The 24,607-nt window shown below is 40.6% G+C and overlaps 1 protein-coding gene across 7 annotated transcripts in view; it reads right to left on the reverse strand.

Moving 5' to 3' along the window:
* Nucleotides 1–22,619, reverse strand: part of TRAPPC8 (trafficking protein particle complex subunit 8) — a gene marked incomplete at its 3' end in the record, with an annotated part of 53,619 nt that extends 31,000 nt beyond the window's left edge. For 2 of the 7 annotated variants that reach the window (XM_082234749.1, XM_082234750.1), the window contains exons 1-7: nt 22,196–22,618; nt 17,914–18,108; nt 7,118–7,207; nt 5,685–5,859; nt 3,926–4,079; nt 3,311–3,401; nt 353–606 (exon numbers count right to left, since the gene is read on the reverse strand). In XM_082234749.1, coding sequence (XP_082090875.1) covers nt 353–606; nt 3,311–3,401; nt 3,926–4,079; nt 5,685–5,859; nt 7,118–7,207; nt 17,914–18,108; nt 22,196–22,352 — 1,116 coding nt within the window. In that variant the 5' untranslated portion in view covers nt 22,353–22,618. Of the gene's footprint in view, nt 1–352; nt 610–3,310; nt 3,402–3,925; nt 4,080–5,684; nt 5,860–7,117; nt 7,208–12,880; nt 12,965–17,913; nt 18,109–22,195 lie in introns of all 7 variants that reach the window. The other 5 variants (XM_082234746.1, XM_082234744.1, XM_082234747.1 and 2 more) reach the window with 5 other exon arrangements.
* Between the last annotated feature and the right edge of the window lie 1,988 nt (nt 22,620–24,607).

A 24,607-nucleotide genomic window follows, 5' to 3' on the forward strand; every position in this document is an offset into this window, starting at 1 on the left:
ATAACTCAGGGCAACAGATGATCCCATCTAGAGGCCAGAAGCAAAAATGACAAATGATGGTAAGATCAGAAGCGCCACCCAGAGCCACGAGACCAATAGGAGTAACACAAGGCTTTTCTGAAGAAAACGCTCAGTCTTTTTTCCAGACAGCCTGACTGGAACTGAAGCAAGGAGGGAAGGAGTATCAGGAGGGCATTAACTCCAGAAAACAGGCAGACCACTTTGTTGTAGGCAAACATAGACGTTGACTATATGCCTGTTACATCTACTATAGATAAAACAGATTAAAGTGCATATCTTCCTGAGTTTATTTATCAGCTAGGCAAAAAGGCTTAGAGGGTGAATGACTTACCTGGTCATTAAGTTGCCTGATCGTTTTCTCTATATGTGGCAAAAGCCCTCTAAAGGTAAATTCCTGTATGAACTGTCGAATTCGATCATGATCTGTGAGTGTCAAACAGGTGCCATGAGGTGTCCATGTATTTGACTTCTTCGATTCATGCATGGATGAATTTGGTTTCACATAATCAGTGCCATCAAAACAACCACTCTCACTAGTGTGATCCAATTGAAGTGGATGACTCTTAAAATTATTTGATAAACCATCTACTGAAAAACAAAATATGTAAACAATTACCCATTTAAATAAGCTCTGATACTAGGGATTGGAATTTTAGCAAGTGATTATGAGTTAACTGATATCCCACCTTTCTAAAATGTACTGAAAGTTACTATAATTCAGAGTGGTCAATCCTCTGTATACAACATATTTTACAGCTACTATTACTCCATTCCAAATTAGATTAGTTGTATTTTAATCAAATCATTATACCAATATGCAAAATAAAATATAAGTGTATGTTAGATTTTCCCAGTCTACATGGATACTATTTAATGACATTTGGCAATGGTTATGCCAAATTATAGTGCATAAAATGAAAGTTTGCAAACAAATAATGTACCAACTTACAAGAGGAAAACAATAGAAAATGAAAAGGTATATCTAGCTAGCCACTACCTCTCATTGGACTAGCCTCCCTAGCCATTGGCCAACCTAATATGATTCACAGGAAGTCAGAGCTGTCATGACCTCAACATATTGAAGGAAACATGCAAATTCTATTCATGGCATCTGAGATTCCAAGTAAGGGATAAAGTATAAACTTAGAATTCTGACAACTTGGAATTACAACTGGAAAGAGACTAAAGCCAGCTCTCAGCTGGGAGCCAGTGAAATGTCTCTGAGGGAAGCACCAAATCAAATATTAACTAATAAACAAATGTGGTTTTTAAACACATATATATGCATTATCAAACAACTAGAGAGACCCAAGACCAAACTCAGCCAACAATTGCTAACATTATTATAGTCTCCAGAACAGGCATAGGCAAACTTGGCCCTCCAGATATTTTGAGACTACAATTCCCATCATCCCTGACCACTGGTCCAGCTAGCTAGGGATGATGGGAATTCTAGTCCCAAAACATCTGGAGGGCCGAGTTTGCCTATGCCTGCTCCAGAGGTACCACCACTATTTAGGTAGGGCAGTCACATTCCTACTCTCTTCCCCACATTCCTACTCACATGTTCTTAAGCTCCCCTCCTCTCCAAGAAAACCAGAAATCTGAAATGGCACCATCTGCAAAGAACCCTATGGTGATACCAAAGATATATAAACTAGGAACTGTATAACAACATTAAAGGTAAAAGGTAGGTAAGGGTAAATGACCCCTGGATGGTTAAGTCCAGTCAAAGGTGACTATGGGGTATGGCGCTCATCTCACTTTTCAGGCTAAGGGAGCCAGTGTTTGTCCATACAGCAGACAGCTTTCCAGGTCATACGGCCAGCAGGACTAAACTGCTACTGGTACACAGAGGACCGTGACAAGTGCCAGAGCACATGGAAACACTGTTTACCTTCCTGTCACAGCAGTACCTATTTATCTACTCACACTTGTATGCTTTCGAACTGACAGGTTGGCAGGAGCTGGAACAGAGCAAAGGGAGCTCACCCTGTCATGCAGATTCAAGCTGCCGACCTTCCGATTGGCAAGCCCAAGAGGCTCAGTGGTTTAGACCACAGCGCCACCTGCGTACCATAACAGCATGAAAGCATGGTTTGCCCCACAAAATAACTGAAGCAAACAAGTGTCATGTATTTGGTATTTATTATTTGGTATGTGTTAATGAAACACATTTAGCAAAAGAGTATATTTAAGGGGGTGTGGTAAATTGTGAGATCTACAGTACCTGAGGTAACTGTAAAATCTCAGGACATTCACTAATTCTATTTAGCTTAATTTTAATATGCATGCATTTCTAAACTTCCTTTGCATTTTTGTAATGCAACACAACAATATTTACTTGTTTGCTCCACCTTTGCAATACATTCTTATGAGCTGGCTATGTTTCAACTAGGAGAGGTCTACAAATAAACTTCCCATGTATTTTAGCCTAGTGAACACAGCTTAGAAAGACAGAGGCTTATCTCTACAAATACAGTGAGCTTCAGAAACACTTCAAAAGGAGCTAGACTTTTACCAATGATTGTAGTCTTTTACTGTTTGCTTAACAACTCCAACAAGCTTTTATTTTATTTTTTAATGGCACCTGACTTGTAAGGGGAAAACTCTTGGTGGAAGGCTAGGGTCATACTAGGTGATCTGATCAGATCAATTTCAGGGGATGGGGAAAGTCACCAATCAGCTTCACTGTAATGAAGTTTGTAGGAAGAGCAAGATACTACTTGAATCATCACTGATACTGCAGCAAATACTTTTCAGCTAATCCTGGAGGAACAAGCATCCCTACATAAGCACTTGATACTTTTATGAAAACTCAAAACCACTTCAGATATGTTCTTAATAAGCCTTAGAATAATTATGCAAATTTTGCTAGTATTGTTTCAAAAGGGGACTGAGACAATGAGTTAGTAGTTTGTAGGCGGCCATCAAAAGAGCTCATAGGAGAACTGAGATTTGAGGTGGGGATTTGCAGCTCTTATCCAGTGCTTTTTTTCTTAAAAAATGTTTAGGGATATGCTCATTTTCCTACTAATATTGAAATACTACCCCTCAATGAGGCCAAACTTAGATTCAGAAAATGTTTAGGGGCATGCATACCCCTGCATCCCCCAAGAAAAAAACACTGCTCATATTACACAATTTTGATGGCAGTTACCTTATTATACCATGATGAAATAAGGGCACATTCTGGCATGATTAAAATGGGACCTGCAGTTGCAGTATTCTGATAAACCACTGGTTTATTTTTATTTTTTAAACTAAGTTGTTATAAAAAGAAATATACCTTTGGAATCATTACCTAACCCATCCAGTGGTATAAAGTGATCAGAATTCTTATTTGAAATTACTGTATATGGGCCATCTTCATAAGGTCCCTGTCAGGATAAAACATACAAAAAACAGTTTCAACTTTCTGAAAATGTAACATATTTTACACTTAAATCACTAATTTATTTCCAACAGAATGTTGCTTGGATACTACTGCAGAGTATGCCTTGCACTCTCTAAGTTAAGCTGCAGTCTTCAGAGGCAGAAGGGGACATTGAATCTTCATCACCGGTGATGAGGTGAACTGCTAGTTTAGTCAGCTTATGTATGTTGAAAGGGGAAGTGCCTTTCACTTTTCCACTCACCTCAGGCAGCAAAGTGTCCTGGGCTAGCTGTGTTGGAAGGTAGCAGCCAGAAATCAATCATATTATAAAATAATGCCAAGAAAGAACAAAAGAAGCTGAAACTTTAAACTTCAACTGGTATGTGGATCTGCTTTCTCAATCAGACATTTAAAAACTGCAACAAAATACGGTAATTTATTAAAAGAAATAAACAGACTCACATACAGCAAAAGGAGTGAAGAGACCCTTCAGTATAGTACAGAAAAAGTTTTAAGTAATAAATATACCTGGGTTTGGATAGTGTTTTTCTGAAGATACTGGCTCCAGGGATCAGGAATCTGTTCGTCTGCTCCTCGATTAGACCCACGAGAATTTATCTTAAGTAAATAGCACCCCTGAGTCCCATACCTCTGTTTCATTTCTTCATAAATTGAATCAGCCCTAAAAATTGTAAAGTATTGCAGAATATTTTCAAACACCATCCTTCTTGACGGGTAATGCAACTTCACCTTTATTCCTGGCATGTTCACGTAGCCATTACCCTGCCCATCTGGGCAGCTTCCAGCATGAATAAAAACATCAAAAGAGGACAGATTTTGAAAACAAAAGAAGAGGACAGATGAACATTTAAGAAGAGGCAAACATGGTACTGATAGAAGATTTTGAGAATGTAGTGCATAAAGAACAAGGGTTGTTTCTGATAGCTCCACTGTGCATGTTTACCTTAGATCTAACCCATGGGTAGGCAAACTAAGGTCTGCGAGCTGGATCAGGCCCAATGGCCTTCTGGATCCGGCCTGCAGACGGTCCGGGAATCGCTGCGTGGATCGCCAGCATGCACATTCTTTCCCTCTCCTTCACATGGCGGCAGCAGCGGCACCTTCCTCCCTCCTCCTGGCTTCTCCCCACCCTGCCTAGAGGAAGGGGGCTGGGCATTGTTGGTGCCAGCAGTAGTAGCGCTCAAGCAGCAGCCGTTTTAAGCAGCCCCTCTCCAGAGCCCTTTCGCATGCCGTTCATCATCCCTCCACCGCCGCCAGCCCCTGCTGCTTGCAAGACACAGGTAAGCAGCCACTGGGGCTCATTGTGCGCTTGCATTATTATTTTTTTCAAAATATAGTCCGGCCCCCCACAAGGTCTGAGGGACAGTGGACCGGCCCCCTGCTGAAAAAGTTTGCTGACCCCTGATCTAACCCATTATGTTCAAGTCAATTCTAATGTGAAATATCTGTAGGAGTCAGCTTCCCTAGAGCATCCATGTAATATGCCTGCAGTGCCAGGACAGCAATAAACGGCATAAAATTGTGATGGCACATGCCATTTTGTAAATCGCCCCACCCTGAGCACTTTTTTTTTAAAGACAGAACAGAGTTCTTTCCTAAGGTTACTATTGTAAAGTCAGGTTAAGAGTAGCAACACATTTGCAAAAAAAACTCTTTTACCAGTTTATGTTTTATATTGTTACGGGCTAATTCTGGTCCTAGTGACTAACTGCAGACAAGCATTTGAAAAGTCCAATTTCCTGTTTTAAAAATGCACACATCCCAGTTGTACACAATGGTAGCAGAAGGTACTAAATAACAAACTTTTGGAGTGTTTTGCAATATCAAGCACTTGCATTTCCTGACTGCTTCATGGAAGAGCTCATGAATTTTTCTGAAAAAGCCCCATTTTTTATTCTAAAGGAAAAAACATGTATGACTTAGAACACAAAACCCTAAAAGAATTTCCTTAACATGAGCCAGAGGAATCACACTTTATCTAGCAATCCTCTATGACTAAAATATCTGAGTTAACCTACTTACTTTAAAAGAATACAGCTCTCTCTTTTGGGTTATTTATAGCGGCATAGTCCTACATGATTTATGCTTGTTACAGCAAGTTATATTAGACACATAGTTTTTGTACACCAGAAAGAATTACACCTGTATGTTCAAGAACTGAGGATAATGGAATTATCTTAAACTATGTAGACATTAGCAAGTTTAAAATCGGCATTTCAGAATTCTTACAAAGTGTCAGAGAAGCCACTTAGACAACCCTACTCACCTTTGTTCCTCTCCTAAACTCACATCATGCAACAACACATAGTATTTGAGGGTGTTTGGAATGAACCATTTTGGATAAGAGTATTCATTACTATGTTGAATCTGATGCTGCTCTTGTGAAAGCTTTAAAAACTGTTCCACAGGTTCAGGTTCACTAGATGACACCACGAGCATACCTTAGTTGACATTAAGGATGAACCACAAGTTCACAAGTTAACCAAGAATTACCGTATTTTTTGCACCATAACACTCACTTTTTTCCTCCTAGAAAGTAAGGGGAAATGTCTGTGCGTGTTATGGAGGGAATGCCTACGGGTGGCATAACTACGGATTTTCCTCCTCTAAAAACTATGTGCATGTTATGGTCGGGTGCGTGTTATAGAGTGAAAAATACGGTAGTTAATGCTTGGATATTGTTCCAGTAACAACTTCAGTGCTTCTTTTAAACCTATGCCTAAATTACATCTAAAGAAAAGCTGCAAGTAAGTCATTTGTGATAAATATAATAATAATAATAATAATAATAATAATAATAATCCATCTTTAGCAAGACAGGTGGCAGCTAACTGAAGATAAAATACTGTCTAAAAATAATGTTGTATAAATGATGGGCTCATTGCAGTCTGTTTGCTATGCTACTATTAGCTAAATGACTGCAAGATTATTCTTTGATAAAGTACAGTGGTGCCTCGCAAGACGAAATTAATTCGTTCCGCAAGTTTTGCCGTCTAGCGAATTTTTCGTCTTGCGAAGCACGGTTTTAACGGTTTAACAAAGTCGCAAGACGTTTTCGTCTTGCGAAGCAAGCCCATAGGGAAATTCGTCTTGCGAGGCAAATCGCAAACGGAAAAACCGTTCGTCTAGCGAGTTTTTTGTCTTGCGAGGTACCACTGTACTAAAAGCTGGTCTGTACCCAAGAATCCTCACCCAACTACAATCCTCATATTGCAAGCAGTGATTAAACCAGGAACCCTCCAATTATGTTTATCAGCATCAGAACAAGCCAGGATATTACAAAAGTTCAAACCAAGAATTAATATCCTGGCTTGTTCCAAAGCTGAAAACCACAGTTTACCATTTCAGATGAAATGTGAAACCATAGTTAATTAAGGGCTTCCTGGTGTAATTGTGGCTCGTTCAAAGGGAGGTGCAAAGGGGTTCTGTACAAGCAAGAACACATAAAAACCGAGTAATTTAAGGTTCTGAATAATGCAGGTTTTTGCTGCAATTATTAGCAATTCAATATCAAACAATTCAAACACAAACAAAATGACCTTAAGCACCATATACTCCCAATTAATTCTGATAAAGATTTTGGAAACAGAATTGCTTTGTTGCAGTTTCCCACTTTTTTAACAAGCTTCTTTACTAGCAGATGTAGGACAGAAGCATCTTATATACAACATACATTTATCTTTCTGTTCCAAAGGATACAGGCTACATAGTGGTTTAGGAATTCATGGTCTGATGATGGCATAGACTGAAGAAAGCTCTCTCGATAAGCCTCAAACCATGGAGTGGTAGCTGAAATAAATTAAAAAGATATCACAGAAACATTTAAAATGAAGAGACAAGCTACTCTGCTATTAAAAAAAAAAAGTAGACAACTTAACTGCAAGCAGGAGAGGTCTTGGAAAAAGTTATCAAGCTTAACAGCAGTAGTAATTAGTTATTGAGCACTTCTGCAGTATGATTTGGACAAAGATTAGAAGAAACTATTTTCACGATTGCAATTTATAAAGAAAGGGAAGCTAATGAAGATTTCATTCATATGGTTCACAATATATTCCACGGCGTACTGCAACATCAGAAAGATTTCGCCCCTCTGCTACTCCCATACAATTTGATTCATACTGCCATGCCTGTACAACTACAGCTTATCAGTAGTATAGTTTTGGGAATTTTTCATTTATTTGAACAAAAACAGAATTCACGCTAAAAAAACAAACACAATTTTGGAGTGTCCTGGTTTTTACTTTTTGAAATATGGCAACCCTATCTGTAAGTTACTCAGAAGTCAGCTCCACTGAGTTCAATGAGATGTAGTCTGATGTCTGTAGTCTTAAGCGTGTGTATACATAATTTTTATTCAGTTTTCAAATAAACAGAAACAACTAAGACTAAGCAAGACATTGTAACATACAAAGGAGTTGAGGAAATGGCTGGGGAGAAAAAAGGGGAGGAGAGAATTAGGGAGGAGAGGTGACAGCAGGGCCCCAATACAAGATTAACTGATTTTTTTTAAAGTACAGAATAACAAAATGTAAAATGGATTGGTGAACTGCATTACAATGCAAGTGTATATATGATTGCAGCCTACATTTTGTTACAATTCTAAAATCAGTTATATCATTTTTTGCAATTCAAAATTACAAGTAAGCTCCGCTTAAGAAACCTGATCTAATGCTGAGGTTATTCAGAGAACAATCAAAATATATTAAACAAAAAGCAATATAGCTAACATACTTTGATCTAACACTGGCAAAGGGAACCTCCAGGCTGCAGAACTCATTAGGCCCACAAGGCTGTTTTTCCCAGATGCTAGGTATGGGTCTGGCAGGGTCACAACTGGTCATGTACATTCAATGTTACTAAAATCACACGTTTATCATAATGAAACTGGTTATAGGTATAGTATAATTCTAAATTTGAAAAACATAGAACAGCAATTTGTTTTGTTGTCATAGTTGTGGTTAGATGAGCACCTTTCAGGATTTGTTACCGCCACAAGTATAGTAACCAAGACTACTATTCCCTTCTAGTAAACCCACTGTATAGATTTCATCTTTTTTTCTTTTTTTAAGACTGTAAATGCATTGCTTTCTTACAAATACCATTGGAAGCTCACAGGCACCTCACATTCAAGTAAAGGCCCAATTCATTTGTTAAAGCATAACCCAGTATTTTAATATTTTAATTCTGGAACGTAAACACCACTTTTGTACCATTCAGCATAACCATCATCACTTTTTATATATTTTACTTATATATTTATATACCACTTAATCATCCATAACTTATAAGCAGTTTATGTAGAATAAAGAATGCCCATTAAAATATTGATCAAAGTAGGTTAAGTTTTTGTGTTTTTTTATTTGCTTTTCTGTTATATCTTGTTGTCAACACATACTATGTTACAGTCATACATAAAAATAAATAAAATAAATAGCATGGATATCAGTCATAAACATATGATAGTAATAACATAGCTATATTTTTCCAAGATTATTTAAATCATATATATCTTGAGTTAAACTTCCCTTCCACTCTTTCCATGGTTTCCTATCTACTATCCTTTTAACTGTCTTTTCTTACTCTACTAAATTATTTTCATTACCTTACATCAGGCATGCCCAAAGTCCGTTTCTGGGGCCTAATCTGGCCCACTGGTCGGTTTAATCTGGCCCCTGTGGCAGTTTATTTCCTGGGGTAAAATCCTAAAAAAAACCCTCAACAACTTCAATCCCCCCCAAAAAGCTGGCCCTTCACTTCATTAAATCTGGCCCTCCTTGAAAAGTTTGGACACCACTGCCTTACATAAAGGCTCTCCTCCTGAAGGGAGGGGAGTGGTTGTGGGTGGGAGCCCAAGCCCCGCCTCTAGCAGGGGGCGTTAGCCCCCTGCCTCCCACTCACCTGGCTGGCGCCCATCGGTGGGCACCCAACCAGGTGCCTCCGAGGGGGCGTGTACAGCAGCCTTAATACGGTGGCGCCAGCCCGTCCTCGGCCTCACTCTTCGTCGTCCCTTCATCCCCCATAATCTCACATTATAATATCTACTGCTGAGTATTTTTTTCAATTCGTTATGATTATTTTCTTGTTATAATTTCCCATATAATCCCTATATAATATCCAATCCTCTTTCAGTCTCTTAGCATTTTTATTTCTTAATTATCTGTCATACTGGCTATTTAAGTATTCTAACATTTTGAGATGTAATTTTTCTCTTGATGGTAGCGTATCTGCTTTCCATTTTTGTGCAAATAGAATTCAAGCAGCTGTAGTCACACACATCCATAGGGGATTGGGGGGGGGATTTCTGTTGTTACTATTCCCAGAAGAAAAGCTTCTGGATTGTTGGGAAACATTCTTTTAAATATTTTCTTAAGTTCATTATACACTATGTCCCAAAATTATTTTGTTCTCCTCCACAATCACCATAAATGATAGAGTGTACCAACTGTTTCTTGGAATTTCCAACATTTGTCACTTTTAGATCTAAATATTTTGGCTAGTCTACTTGGCGTCATATACCACCTGTGGATCATTTTTAAACAGATCTCTTTTAACACGTAACATGCAGTAAATTTTAAATTTATTTTCTTTTTCTTTTTCAAATTGTGGTGGTTGTTCTGTGAACCCCACTTTTTCTGCCTTAAATTTGGAGTTAATTTGATAATAATTTAGCCAATTCAACACATAAATTCTTTAATCTTCTTCTTTTTTTTCATTTTTAGTTCTCCTTCTGAGAAATCTAACAACTCATTGTAGGTACCCCACTTAACCCCCATGTTAATTTTTTTCTTGTCTCTGCTTCTATCGGGGATAATCACCTTGGTGTTTAGTTTTCCAATGAGGTTTTATTTTTCCCTCCATACTCTAATTAAATTTTTCCTAATAACATGGTTAGAGAAACTTTTGTGTATTTCAGCTTTGCCATACCAACACATGCATGCCAACCATGTTTGACGTCAGGTCCCTTTAAACAACTGTGTGTTTTCCAGCAAAACCCAATCTTTTATCCAACATAGGCAGGCCGCTTCAAAATACAATTCTAAGTCTGAGAGTGTGAAACCCCCTCTATCTTTTAGATCAATAAGAGTATTATATTTTATCCTGGGTTTCTTCCTCCATATAAATTTAGACAGGTATTTTTGCCATTCTTTTAGACAGAATACATCATTAAGTATTGAGATCGTTTGGAACAGAAATAACATTTTTGGGAAGATATTCATTTTTATCACTGAGATTCTCACCATTAAAGATAAATGCATTCTGCCCCATATATCTAGGTCTTTTTTCATTTCTTTCCAAGTCTTCATATAATTGGCCTTGTAAATATTATGATTATTTGCCATTAACCACACTCCTAAATACTTCACTTTTTCCTCTATTTTCCAGCCAGTAATTTCCTCTAATTTCCTTTCAGGGTGATCATCCAAAGTTCCAAAGTTAAGACTATACTGTCTGCAAAGGTTTTGCTTTGTTTTATAGTTTTGTCTGCCCACTCTTATTCCACTAATTTTATCATTGTTTCTTATATTTTGCAATAAACTTTCTAGGGTAAGAATAAATAATAGCAAGGAGAGCAGACATCCCTGTCTAGTTCCTTTCATGATATTACATTTTTCTGAGATAATATTATTTACTATAATATTTGCCCTTTGTTCATTATATAAAGCATTGATACCTCTTAAGAAAGCATCACCTGGTTCCATTTTTTTTTTTAGTACTTATTTCATAAATACCCAGGAGATACTATCCAACACTTTTTGTACATCAAGGAAGATCAGGGCGGCCTGTTTTTCGTTATGCACCTCTAGGTAAAAAGTAAGTTAAAAGCAAGTTAACCTTCAAGTCTCGTATTTGGTAGCTACTGGTTCTAGCTGGGAGCTCTGATTGGGAGTGTCCAAGTGGAATCAATTCAAGTGGACATGCATTTGGTGCCAAATTTAAAAGGTGCTAAATACAAACCCAAGGGACGCAGGTGGTGCTGTGGTCTAAACCACTGAGCCCAGGGCTTGCTGATCGGAAGGTCAGCAGTTTGAATCCCCACGATGGGGTGAGTTCCCATTGCTCGGTCCCAGCTACTGCCAACCTAGCAGTTTGAAAGCATGCCAAAAAGTGCAAGTAGATAAATAGGTACCGCTCCGGCAGGAAGGTAAACAGCGTTTCCGTGCACTGCTCTGGTTTCACCAGAAGCGGCTTAGTCATGTTGGCCACATGACCCAGAAAAACTGCCTGTGGACAAACGTTGGCTCCCTCGGCCAGTAAAACGAGATGAGTGTTGCATCTCCAGAGTCGTTCGTGACTGAACTTAACTGTCAGGGGTCCTTTACCTTTACATAAATGCAAGCCCCGCTTGTCAAGGAACAATTGGAAACAGAGTTTAAAGCTCCCAATTGTTCCTTTGCAGTTGCATCTTTACCTGGCCCAGCATAGAGAAAAATACCTCATAGACCAAATTATGACCTCTGCTAAAGGAAGAGTAAGCTATAGTTTCCCCACTGTGCATTATGCAATACATTTCCAATATATGTCTCCCAAAGAGATTTCAACAAAGGGGAGAGAGAGAGAACTGAAGACCTAATAGCAAGAAATATAAAAAAAGAGAAAAATCCTCTGCACATTCTGGATCTAACCAAAGTCTAAATGAACTCAAATTCCTAGTGCCTGCTTCCTCCATCTGAGACATACTTAGAAAAGAGTGGAATTGCCAAACACATAATCAATTTAGGGAAGAGGAAACCAGCAGATTTCTCCCTTAGTTTCAGTACCAATGCTTCCTTCCATGCAAGTCCCTTTTTGCAGCCCAAGTGGTTTGGTAAGGGAGAAAATAGTAACCACTGATGTCTCGAGCACTGTCAATTAAGTTTCTGTTTATCACACAATCACATTCAAGATTAATCATAACAGCCTTGCTAACAATGAAAAGAACTAACTTTTCCCAGGAATAATGTGCTGGGCAAATGCAATATATCACAAACAGGAATGCTGTTGTAGTGAAAGACATCCAAATTCCATGCAACAAATGAGCAACTATACATTTGTTAAGCTATAAACTACAAGACCCTAAAACAAACTATGATTAACAACAACCCAGCTAAGAAAAATATGGTGGGTAGTGAACAGCAGCTTACAACTCATCTGAACACTACTATTATTTCCAATTATCACAAAAAAGTTATTGTTTAAAAAAGGAAAAGGAGGCAAGCATTTCTGGAAAGTCAAGCAATTTAAAATTCAGCATGCTCAATCAAGTCAATAGAGAATGATTTTCTCTTCATTTTGATCTATGGAATAATCACAATTGGATTTAAAAGAAAAGATAAGATCTCAGGAACCATCACCAATATTTATTTCTAGGAATGAAATCTATTCTAAGAAAAGTGTAGTAGGGTGGTAAGATAGATGGATGGGTTGCATAACAAAGGAATAGAAAGGACTATTTAGGAAACCCACACCAGTCACACAAAATACCTGAATAAAACGTGGATGTGTTCAGTCCCATCAGTGTGTCTTTCCAACTACTGTACCAAGGAACACTAGCTTTAACTGAGAGATCTGACAGAGAAAACATGGAAGTATTAAACTAAGCAGGTAGTTTGTATACATTTCATCTTCGTTCAGGTTTAGGAAGCCTCCTTCATATGCATGTGAAAATCTACTGGATACATGAAAACCCTTAAGCTTCCACTGACGTCTCTGGACATAGGACACTTTCAGAACCAAACATGAAAAATATAAAACCAAGAGCAATTTGTCTGGAGTGAACTGCATCATGCTCATTCTCTTCAGAATTTGAATATTTTAAAGCTCCTGAGAAAGCAGGTATATTTCACAGAATTTATTCAGTAACATTGAATATTTTAAACATTTGTTATAGGGTAACTGTGTCTTACTAAAAATAAAAAAAATTCCTTCCAGTAGCACCTTAAAGACCAACTAAGTTAGTTCTTGGTATGAGCTTTCGTGTGCATGCACACTTCTTCAGATACCTTCAGATGCATGCACACGAAAGCTCATACCAAGAACTAACTTAGTTGGTCTTTAAGGTGCTACTGGAAGGATTTTTTTTTTATTTTGACTATGGCAGACCAACACGGCTACCTATCTACTACTGTGTCTTACTAAGAACATAACTAGGTTTAAACATATGGGATATTTACAATATCAATCTACAACAGTTGCTTACTGAAAAAAATACCCAAGTAGCATTTTTATTTTGGGGCTTATTACAAAAAAGACTTATGCTCATTGAAATATTCACACACCCCTAAATCTTCATCTTCTTCTTTAAATGCAGATATTGTTCAAAAGAGAAAATGGCATTTCATGGGGGTGGGGGGAGCAGGGAAAATCAGCTAGACAGAGAACATCACTTCGAACACACTTTTAAGGCAATCCCAGCACAATCACTAAAAAAAAACTACCTAAACAATATTAACAATCTATATTAACTATATTTTTCTCCATTCAACAGGTATCATCAGTCATGGGAACACACACATACACTCGTCACAAGCCTGGCAACTCTAAAACTATACTTAATGATATGATAAAGTTGATAGTCTTTCCTTGGACTTTGTTATTTGAACTCATGTGCAATTTTATAGTTTTGTTTTGCATCTTTTAATTTTTGTCTGCTGCTACAATTGTTCTGTTTTTTATACATTATAAAATGAAATAATATTTTTTTTAAAAAAATTAACTGGAATACAGAAAATAATGTACTTGCAAAACCGAGACATATACCTAAGACAGACAACTGATTACCCAACTAACTATAACAAGAGACAAGAGTTTTTCAGGAACAAATAATGAAACTTCTCACATGGTCAGTAGTCATGCCTTTTGACATGTCCAAAGCATTTCCATTGGCCATGCATTTTTAAATATATTTAATACTCTGAGTAGGATACTTCAGACATGTCAAAGGGCATATAAAATGTTTTGGGGGTTTTTTTAAGTGTTTAAAATACTGGGTGTATTTTAAAATATACTATTCAAAAAGTCTGTTCACACCAGCTTTTCCCCCCTGAGAAATATCTCAGGAACACGAGATGTAGTTCACACCATATCCTCTAAGTGGAGAGTGACATATTAGTGCTCCAGTTCTGGGCTTTACTGGAGTCCTACTTTCAATAAAAGATCCTTTCTCTCCCTCTGTTGGGGTCTCTCCGTGATCTGTTCTTAGCCCCCTGCTATTCATTCTCAATCAAGCTCAAGGCCAAATTCCATCACGACAGGCCTTCCAGAAGCTGCATGCCAGTGGTGGGTCCAAAGCCAAAGACCAACAAACTGTTACAGTAGGCTATATTCCAAACAAAATCAGAGGTTTCACACACACACAAACACACATGCATCTCTCCATTTGGCAAGCACGAGACATGATCACAGTTGTAGAACACATTCCAGCCGGGCAAAAGCACTCAAAGATAATGAGCAGCAGGGCTGGGGTGAGGGTATCCAGCATAGGCAAAGTCCTGACGGCCAGAAAGGAGCCTGGAGAAATACATTGGGCCCAAGTTCCCAATGCTGGCTCTACATAGTCCTTTGGTAATTTCATCAGTTTCTATGTATATCAGTCCTATTTATATGCAGACAACACCCAACTCTCTTTCCCACCCGCAAGCTGTCCCTCCCCACTCCAATCCAATCTGCAACTGCCTCTTTGATATTTCTCATTGAATGCTTTGTTATAGCCTCAAACTTTTTATGTTCAAAGACCAAAGCTCATAGTTTCCCCAAAGCCCTACTTCTTCTAACCTTTCCTTTCTCACTGGCATTATTACCATCCAGTCACATTTTGATGCCTAGATCATCTCTGTTCCTCATATTCAAACCATAGCTTTTCCCCTTGCTGCTTATACATACAGTATGATTACATAAAGACATGGGGTAATCTAGAAAAGTGATGCATGTACAGCAGATTTTCAAGCAGAAAGGTTCAGGTAATAAGATTATTTCCACGGAGCTTAACTTCTAGTTAGGTGTTTCTAGAAACACAGTCTTAAAGACAGTCTTTGCAGGATTTTTGTCTTCCACTACCAAAATACTGGCCATGCAAAAAACAAAAACTTTACTTACCGTATTTTTCGCACCATAGGACTCACCGGACAATAGGACACACTTTTTTTTAGAGGGGGGAGAACAAGAAAAAAAAAATTCTCCCCCTCTCTGCCCAGCGCCCCTTCGGTGAAGCGGCAGGAGGCGCTGCACAGAGAGGGGGAGAACTTTCCCCCTCGTCTTCCCACTCTAAAACAAGGTGCCGTTTAAGGTGCGTTCAGGCGGCTACCTTGGAAGCCTGGAGAGCGAGAGGGGTCAGTGTGCACTGACCCCTCTCGCTCTCCAGGCTTCAGGTTCCTTTTGACCTGCTCTTTGGGGCTGGCGGGGGGAAGCCCACCAGCCCCAAAGAGCAGGTCAGGGAGCAGCGGAAAGGTGCAGCGGAGAGGCTCCTGCCATAGCCGTGCGTCACCTCTCCAGCCGGGAGAGGGTCGTGGGGTGCTTCTTTAGCCCCGCACGCGCTCTCCCGGCTGGAGAGGTGACGCGGGGCTGTAAAGGCTCCTGCCATAGCCGCGCGTCACCTCTCCAGCCGGGAGAGGGTCGCGGGGGGCTGCTTTAGCCCCACGCGCGCTCTCCCGGCTGGAGAGGTGACGCGCGGCTATGGCAGGAGTCTCTATAGCCGCGCGTCACCTCTGCAGCCGGGAAAGGGTCGCGGGGGGCTGCTTTAGCCCCGCGCGCGCACGCTCTCCCAGCTGGAGAGGTGACACGGGGCTGTAGAGGTTCCTGCCATAGCCGCGCGTCACCTCTCCAGCCGGGAGAGGGTCGCGGGGCTATGGCGTCTTCGCTCCATAGGACGCACACACATTTCCCCTTCATTTTTGAAGGGGGAAAAGTGTGTCCTATAGAGCGAAAAATACGGTAATCAGCAGTCAAGTGAATACACAGAACTAAACTTGAGTCATCTAAAGCAACTTACACACATTAACTGGATTTCAACATAGTACAAATAAAGAATGAGGATGTGTTGTATATGAACAGCCACAGACAGAGAGCTACAGCAATACAAGTGTAATAAAAATAATAGGATGTATTTTAATTTGTACAGATTTCACTCCACACAAAGAACAACTATGATCTGCTTTCACTTACCGTACATGTTAAAAATAGTATGAATAGGAAGGTTGCATTTCTAGAAATATGTTTATATTTTAGTTTTTTGAAACTTCACTTACCTCGCCTCCCTTAATCCAGACACTATATAATAATGTTTTTTAGAAAACAATTTTTGCTACCATTAAGCAAAAAGCAGAGAACTTTTAGCTAAAGGGAGTAAGATCTAATGGGCAACATCCAATGGTAACTCTCCACCAGCCAAACAAACTTCCACTCAAACAACAAGATTTTCCCTTCCTCTCCTTCCCCACACCCGTTCCAGAATCCCCTCCAAAAAATGTGCTCCAGTCTATTTTGGGGGAAAGGGAAACACAGGGAGCTGCAAAGAGAAGGGGAAATCCCATTACAAGAGTAGATATCCACTTGCACAACTTTTCTACAGAAAAGTAGTACAAGATTCAACACTTTTCCCATAAGTAATTATATCTAAGGGCAGAATTGTATGTTACCCTAGAGTTCTCACCCCTTTCTTAACATACAGTAAAAAATTGTGGCCTGACATAAATGCATTCTGCACTTCCTGGACACTGTCAGTGATGTGGACTGAGGAATCTCATTACATAATACCACATAGGTATGCAGAAAGCTTATGCTGCCTTATGGAGGGAGGGGCAGAAATCAGGCAAATTGCTCCTTTCATATCTATGGGGTGGAAGCTTCTCACAGAACCAGAACCCTTCCTCACTACTGACAGCCACTTCACTTGGAGAAATGATGGGGGCTGGGGCCTGCAGCTGCTTATTTGTCCATCTGCATTCTATGAGCCAGATGAATATTGATGAGAGGGCAGTAATGGTGAGAAGCAATAGTGGGACAATGCTAACTTTGATGACAGCACTAAGTATATGGTTAAATGTTACAGGGTGGGAAGAATAAAGCTCAACATTTTGGGCAACAACCATTTATCTTACAACATGTACCTCTGCCCTTCGAAGAAATTTGGCTGGGATTACCAATTCCAAAATTGAAAATAAGTAGCAATGGAGAGTGGGAATCAAAGTAGGAGCATTTCTAACACTGTCTGCTGCTTTTAAAAAAACCCAACTCCAACAGTATATATGGAATTTTATCAACATGGCAATAGGCAACGAAACTGAAGAATTCCCACATTTCCTGCACATGCAGTATTGTATTGTATTTTTATCCTGAACAATTCCCAAACTACCTATGTGTGCAGAACAGTACCTGTTATACTATACTGTATTTTTCTGTAGTAACTAATCACTGTGCAATATCAAGTTTTCAAAGCTGCAAGCTGTATGTCTCTCACTGGGAAAATATAAAACAAAACAAAATACAAAATCTTTAACACATTTCAATGTCTTGTTACATACCACTAATGTTGAGATCATAATCTCCCGCAGTAATCACATTAGCTACTAATCCTTCAGCAGGCTGACTAACAGTCACAACATCATTCAGAAGCTTCCGAATGGCTCCTTGTTGAGGCGGCTGTGTAATAATGTTGTTGACAGCAATTTTCAAGTTTTTGATTATGTGAAGTTGGTTGTTGGGATCTCTCATGTGCACTAAAGTAAGAAAATAGCTGTGTTAAGACTAGTCTGTTTTGAAGCAATGCTCAATACACAACATTTCTGTTAAAAAAATCAAAACATATAGTATCTTCAAAATTTTTGAAAAGGCAAGCAAGATCTTCTCACAAAATATTCAAAATGAGAACATTCCTTTAGACTGCAATCTCTCTTAAGAAGTAACTCCCACTGGAGTTAGTAGGGTGCACTTTTGATTAAACATGCATGGGATTATACTATTTTACATTATTGAAAGTGCTAGAAGCATTCAACATGGAACCAAGGACAGGGTATTCAGATGTTGGGGGGGGGGGACTTCACAAAGAAACATAATTTCAGTTGTTGCTGTCAGCACAGCATTACCTCTGAAGTGTTCAAGTCATTTTTAAAAGTGATTTATGTTTTCAATAGTAGAAATTTCTGTCAGTGATGTCAAGCACTAGAAAATTTTCTTGTGCTTCTTTTTTGTGGAAAATTTCTGTTTGAAAAGCTCATTAGTAACAATGAGTTGATGCCAATTGCAAATACTATTTTAGGCATTCCCATTACAATAAACCTATGCTTTATAGGGATAACCAAACAGGCAAAATATCTTTAATAAACATCCTTCTCCTATTAAAAAAAATCCTATATCCCTAGCCCTATCTACAACATGCCCTTCTGTTTTGATAAATTTAATGCAGGAAACTATTATGTGTATATTATTTTGCAGTACATATTGTATATGTTATAATAATGGCTTGGATCCATATGAAGGTTGCAATGGCAGCAACATCTCATGATCAGAGTTCCACTAATAGGATGCTCTGTCAGTGGAAAAGGAAAATCATTTTTGCTGTTCTTCACTCCCACCTGAATCCCCTTGAAAATCTTCTCCAAAGAGTTGGAGGAGCCTTCAGAGAAGTAATGCAGGGACTGCAAGGGAAATGGGGTTCGGGGGGGGGGGAGGCCACTAACCTCTGCACTCCACTGGAAGCCTCCAATGAGTAAGAACATAAGAACCTGCTGGATAAGGCGAATGCCCATATACTCCAGCATCCTGTTCTCACAGTGGCCAACCATGTGTCTATGGGAAATCTGAAAGCAGGGAACTGAGTACAACAGCACTCTTCCCACTTGTGATTCCCAGCAACAAGCACGCAGGCACATACTGCCTCCAACAGTGGAAGTAACCCAGCTCCCTCAACAAGCAAAAGGAACCCTTTGGTTGCGGTTTGGTGTGTGTGAGATCTACGCCATTATATTTCTCATTTTACAATCACTATATCTAAGCAGTTTTTACCTGTCCTGAACACCTTTGGATGAGTTATAAATTATAAGAAAAACTGGTATTCATATTCTTAGTTTGTAACTAAACTTGTCACTTTGACATCCATTTGAGCAATGGATCCAAACTACAAGAAAGAAGATTCCACCTAAACATTAGGAAGAACTTCCTGACAGTAAGAGCTGTTCGACAGTGGAATTTGCTGCCAAGGAGTGTGGTGGAGTCTCCTACTTTGGAGGTCTTTAAGCAGAGGCTTGACAACCATATGTCAGGAGTGCTCTGATGGTGTTTCCTGCTTGGCAGGGGGTTGGACTCGATGGCCCTTGTGGTCTCTTCCAACTCTATGATTCTATGATTCTATGATCTTTCCATTTCTAGTTTCCTATCTGACACTTTTCCAAATTCACAGAAATTGCCCTCAACTTTGTATTCCTGTTCATTATGTTTCCAAACAAGCACATCTGTGAATTGCAGAAATTCTTGGTAGATCTCCAGCTGAAAAACTGCCTGCCTCTAATTCACATTTCCTAATTCTGGACACATTAAAACAAGGTGCAAATGAAAGGAGCAACTTAAAATACAGTTTGGTAGGCAGTATGCCAACACCCCTGCTTAACATACTCCTTACCTACAAATTGTAATTACTTATTGTTTCCATCCATGAAGGTTCAGCACAGGTAAGAAACATAATTAAAGACTGCATCGATACAGTGATTCTAAAATGAGAAATATAATGGTGTGGATGTCATCCCCACCTGCAACTAAAGGGCTCCTTCTGTTTGTGGAGGGAGCTGGGATATCTCCACTGTACTTATTCACAAAAGCTGGTATAAAATACAGTACAGTGGTACCTCAGGTTAAGTACTTAATTCATTCCGGAGGTCCGTACTTAACCTGAAACTGTTCTTAACCTGAAGCACCACTTTAGCTAATGGGGCCTCCTGCTGCTGCCACGCCGCCGGAGCACGATTTCTGTTCTCATCCAGAAGCAAAGTTCTTAACCTGAAGCACTATTTCTGGGTTAGCAGAGTCTGTAACCTGAAGCGTATGTAACTTGAAGCATATGTAACTCGAGGTACCACTGTACAGTGGTGCCTCGCAAGACGAAATTAATCCGTTCCGCGAGTCTCTTCGTCTAGCGGTTTTTTCGTCTTGCGAAGCAACCCTATTAGCGGCTTAGCCCTATTAGCGGTTTAGCGGCTATTAAAGGCTTAGCGGCTAAAAGGCTATTAGCTGCTTAGTGGCTTAGAAAAAGGGGGGAAATCGCAAGACTCGCAAGACTTTTTCGTTTTGCGAAGCAAGCCCATAGGGAAATTTGTCTTGCGAAGCGCATCGACAAACGGAAAACCCTTTCGTCTAGCGGGTTTTTCGTCTTGCGAGGCATTCGTCTTGCGGGGCACCACTGTACTCAGAAATGCTGGCAGGAAGTGGCCATCACTTATCCTAGAAGAGTGGTTAAAGAATTTATGATTTCTTTGGGGCAGCAAAGTTGTCCACATATGTGTATATTTCAAACGCGCCTAGCATGTGCACAATTAGAATTCCAACAGCTTAATCCTAAATGTATCGGCATTTATTTGTTACATTCACATCCTATATTACTTTCATGATAACAGAATACACTGAGCTCAGTGATGGTCCCCCATCTAAGCACTGCCCAGATCCAAGCCTGCTTAACTTCAACAAAGTTGCTGCTTCATGTGCCTTTAAGCAATGTCCTGCTTACTTGGAGTAATACATTAGCAAAGAATAATAATAATACAAAAGCAGTTCTTCTGAAAATTGTTATTTTTCACCAAGAGCCATTTCATTACTATCTATAGATGTCATTTTACAGCAGCAGAAAACGTGCATGTTTAATAAAAACACTGCTTGACCAACTAAAAATTTATTTAATGCTTTTAATGTTCAGATAGCATAATAAATACAAAGCAATAATGTATAAAACAAACCAAAACAAATTAATAATTACTTGATGTTTCTAACTGATTTTCATTTAGCAAAGGTGAGCATTTTGTTAAATGTGCTTTCCTAGATTGTAACAGCCAAGTTAAAGTAATTTATTCCTTTTTCAAACATCACTTATGTGTTTGTTTGAGAAACATATGAAATATTCCTATTGGTACAAAATTATATAATCATTTTGGCAAATCAGCCTAAGTCTCACAGGGAGCAGTCTCCAGTACATATAACTGAGGCTACAACTGACACATCCATTGTTAATAACCACTAGCATGGCTCACATCAACAGGGTTTAATTTGAGCCAGCACTTGTAGGGCATTCTGTGTCATCTTTTACCTCTGAAGTGTGGAAAATCGGTAAAGGTCACCACTTTCACAAAATACAACCAAAATATTGATCAGCAGAGCGTAATTCTGCCCACGAGGGTCCTAATGACTTGCTGTCCCTGTCGCTGCAAAGGCCCCTGGACATCACACTTCAGAGACATTTGCCCTGCTGGAGTGAAAGCATAAGCCGGATCCAATGCTCCCCCCCCCCTTTTAGAGTAAACAAGATGCCATCATCCACGTGAACAAGTACCCTCCTGGCTTTCGCAGAAGGGAGAATTTGGCAAGCGATCTGTATGGGAAGCAGCTGCCTGAAGTCGGAACTTCAGCAAAGGGGGAAGTCCACACAGTGAAAGGGGCTCCTGCCTCGGAGGGCTCTGGAGATGTACATACTGCCCCCGCCCAGCTGCCTCGCAGCACCCACACCCGGAAGGGACGGGGCGGCGGCAGGGGTGCTCCGAAGGCGGCTCTCCCTTCCCCTCCCACCATGTAAACAACCCAGTTCCGCTCCCGCCAGGTGACACCGACCTTCCGAAGTGAGGCGACAGAAAGGCTTTATGAGCTCGCAGAAGCCCAGGTTGTTCTTGCGGGTGACCTTCTCCGCTTCCTCGCTGCACAGCGCGGCCACCAACGGCACGAACGAGTCCTGGAGGAACTCCTGCGCCGACTGCACTCGCTGGGCCATCGCTCCGGCCGACTGACAGGGCGGCCCGCCGCGCCGAGCCCAAGCGAAGGGCCGGCCCCCTGCGGCCGGCTTAGCCCGCTCCTTTCCTCCTGGAAACGCTTCCCGCCTCGAACGCTGAGACCGAATCCCCGCCGCAGACGAGCGCAGAGTTGGGCTGCCCGCGCTGACACCCGCCGCCCCGCCAAGCCCCTCAGTGACCGCCCAGACCCGCCATATTGAATCCGGAGAGCCCAGACAACCGGGTCAGCCTGCTCCCGGCAGCCTTTGCGGCTAGTCACGTGACAGCGGAGGGAGAGGGAAGAGGCGAGGCTCCAGGAGTCGGAATCTAGGAGGAGGCCGGGGGTGGCGGGGCAGGGAGACAAGTACGCATGCGCAGTGTGCATTTCGCTGAGCTTTTGGGAAAGGCAGGAGGGTTGTGCAGAATCAATGAGCAGAAAAGCAGTCTGGGGAAAGGATCTGGGTCTGCCGGCGCTACTTTACAGCTGCGCATGCAGGCTGATTTTTCTATCAGGGCTGTGCCTGCAAGACACAGCCCAGGGGCTTTCCTTCCGCTTGTGCTCATGCTATATGAGTTCAGTTTCCATTTACAGGGATTCCGGGATATGTTTCTGCTTTTGTGGCCAGTAGGCTCTCTGCAGAGTGTAATCAATCATAAAACATTGCTCTGAGCAGGTCCCTCCCAAAAATGTCTCAGGCGGAGAACCTGAGCACTTTTTTAAAAACTGGCATTTTGCCTGGGCACCAGATCCATGCAATTCCCTGAATGCCAGTTCCTGGGATTCACAAGGGTGGAGAGGCCTGATGCGTTCAGGTCCTGCTTCTGGATTTCCCATAGGCAACTGGTTGGACGGGATGCTGGACTAGATGGCCCAGTCGCCTAATCCATCAGGCTTTTATGATCCTAATCTAGCTCTCTTGGTTGGCAGTAGGGATGCCAACTTGAATAAAACATTGAGGAGGGCAGGTAAGCCCTGCTCTGCATAATCGATCACAAGAGTTGGTACATTCACAGCATTTGAGTGGCAATGCCCATCAACTGGGGGGGGGTGTTCAGCACCCTCAAAAAAAGATTGGGGGGGGAGGGATCTCAGGCCCAAGGAGTTAACTCCTATGATTGGTAGTACTCGACATTCAGGACAAGGGAATTAGCATATCAGATCACCCACCATGAACGAAGGTAATAGGGCTGAGCTATGGCCATCCTATCAGCAAGTCAGAATCATGTGTTCTGTTCTGCTCTGGTTCTGATCCTGTGTAGTGTTGTCCTCTCTCTGAGTTTATCAACAGCAAGTTCTGAAAGTCTGCCAGGCCAGCGTGTCCTGAGCAGCCTTTGCTCTACTGTTGGATTATGTTTGAGGGGAGGCACCTTGGTGTACTGTATGAGTCTGGCTTATTTACTAACTAATCTATTTTTTTTGCTCACCTGCCTGCTCCACACACCCCTTGAATACTTTTGGCTGGCTAGAATGCATCGTTGAATTGTGATAACAGATCTTGAGTTTTGTATGGCTGGAATGTAGCCTACTATACAAAAGTACAATCATTTCCCATTAATCCATCTACCTTTGCCTCCTGCCCCACCCACAACTGGCATGCAGGTCCTGCAGGAAGGAATGCAGTTTTAATGCTGAAAAAAATTTCCCCATCCCAGGTGTAGAATCAGGAAAGGGGTAATATAAAAAAACACACCCCATAGCTCCTCCATGATGCCTGTGATATTGATGTATATCCCAAATGTGAAATCTCATAGGTCTTTAGCTGGGGCCTAGGGAAGGGTGTTTCATGTCCAGAAAAATGTAAGCTCTTGCTTCAAAAAAGAGTATGCATAGTGTTCATAACATTAAAAGACTAGGTGCTCGAGGTGAATTTGGCCTTTTATTCTGAAATGGAAATGGGATGTGGTGAAGCTATTCACAGAGTTAATTTGCATATCTTAGTTCATTTAGATTTGACACTTTTCAAATATATTCTCTTTTAAAGCGAATTTAATTAAGGATGGGGACAAAGCCCTGAAGCATTGCAAATCCCTGGTGACTGGGACTTTAAACAATCAGATGTGACTCTTAGGATACAATTTTGTAATCCAGGTTTATAAAGATTGGTATAGTCTGGATTTCCTTCCTTTGCAAATAGTATTTTTGTCACAAAGTAATTTTACTTTAGCTACCCTGTCCATTGAAATATAGATACCAAAAGGACTGAAGTCACAGGACACTCTTTCTTTACCGTCAACAAGGTAAAAGTTAAAGATTACA

Source organism: Podarcis vaucheri, assembly GCF_965113315.1.
Source record: "Podarcis vaucheri genome assembly, chromosome: 8".
Taxonomy (NCBI): domain Eukaryota; kingdom Metazoa; phylum Chordata; class Lepidosauria; order Squamata; family Lacertidae; genus Podarcis; species Podarcis vaucheri.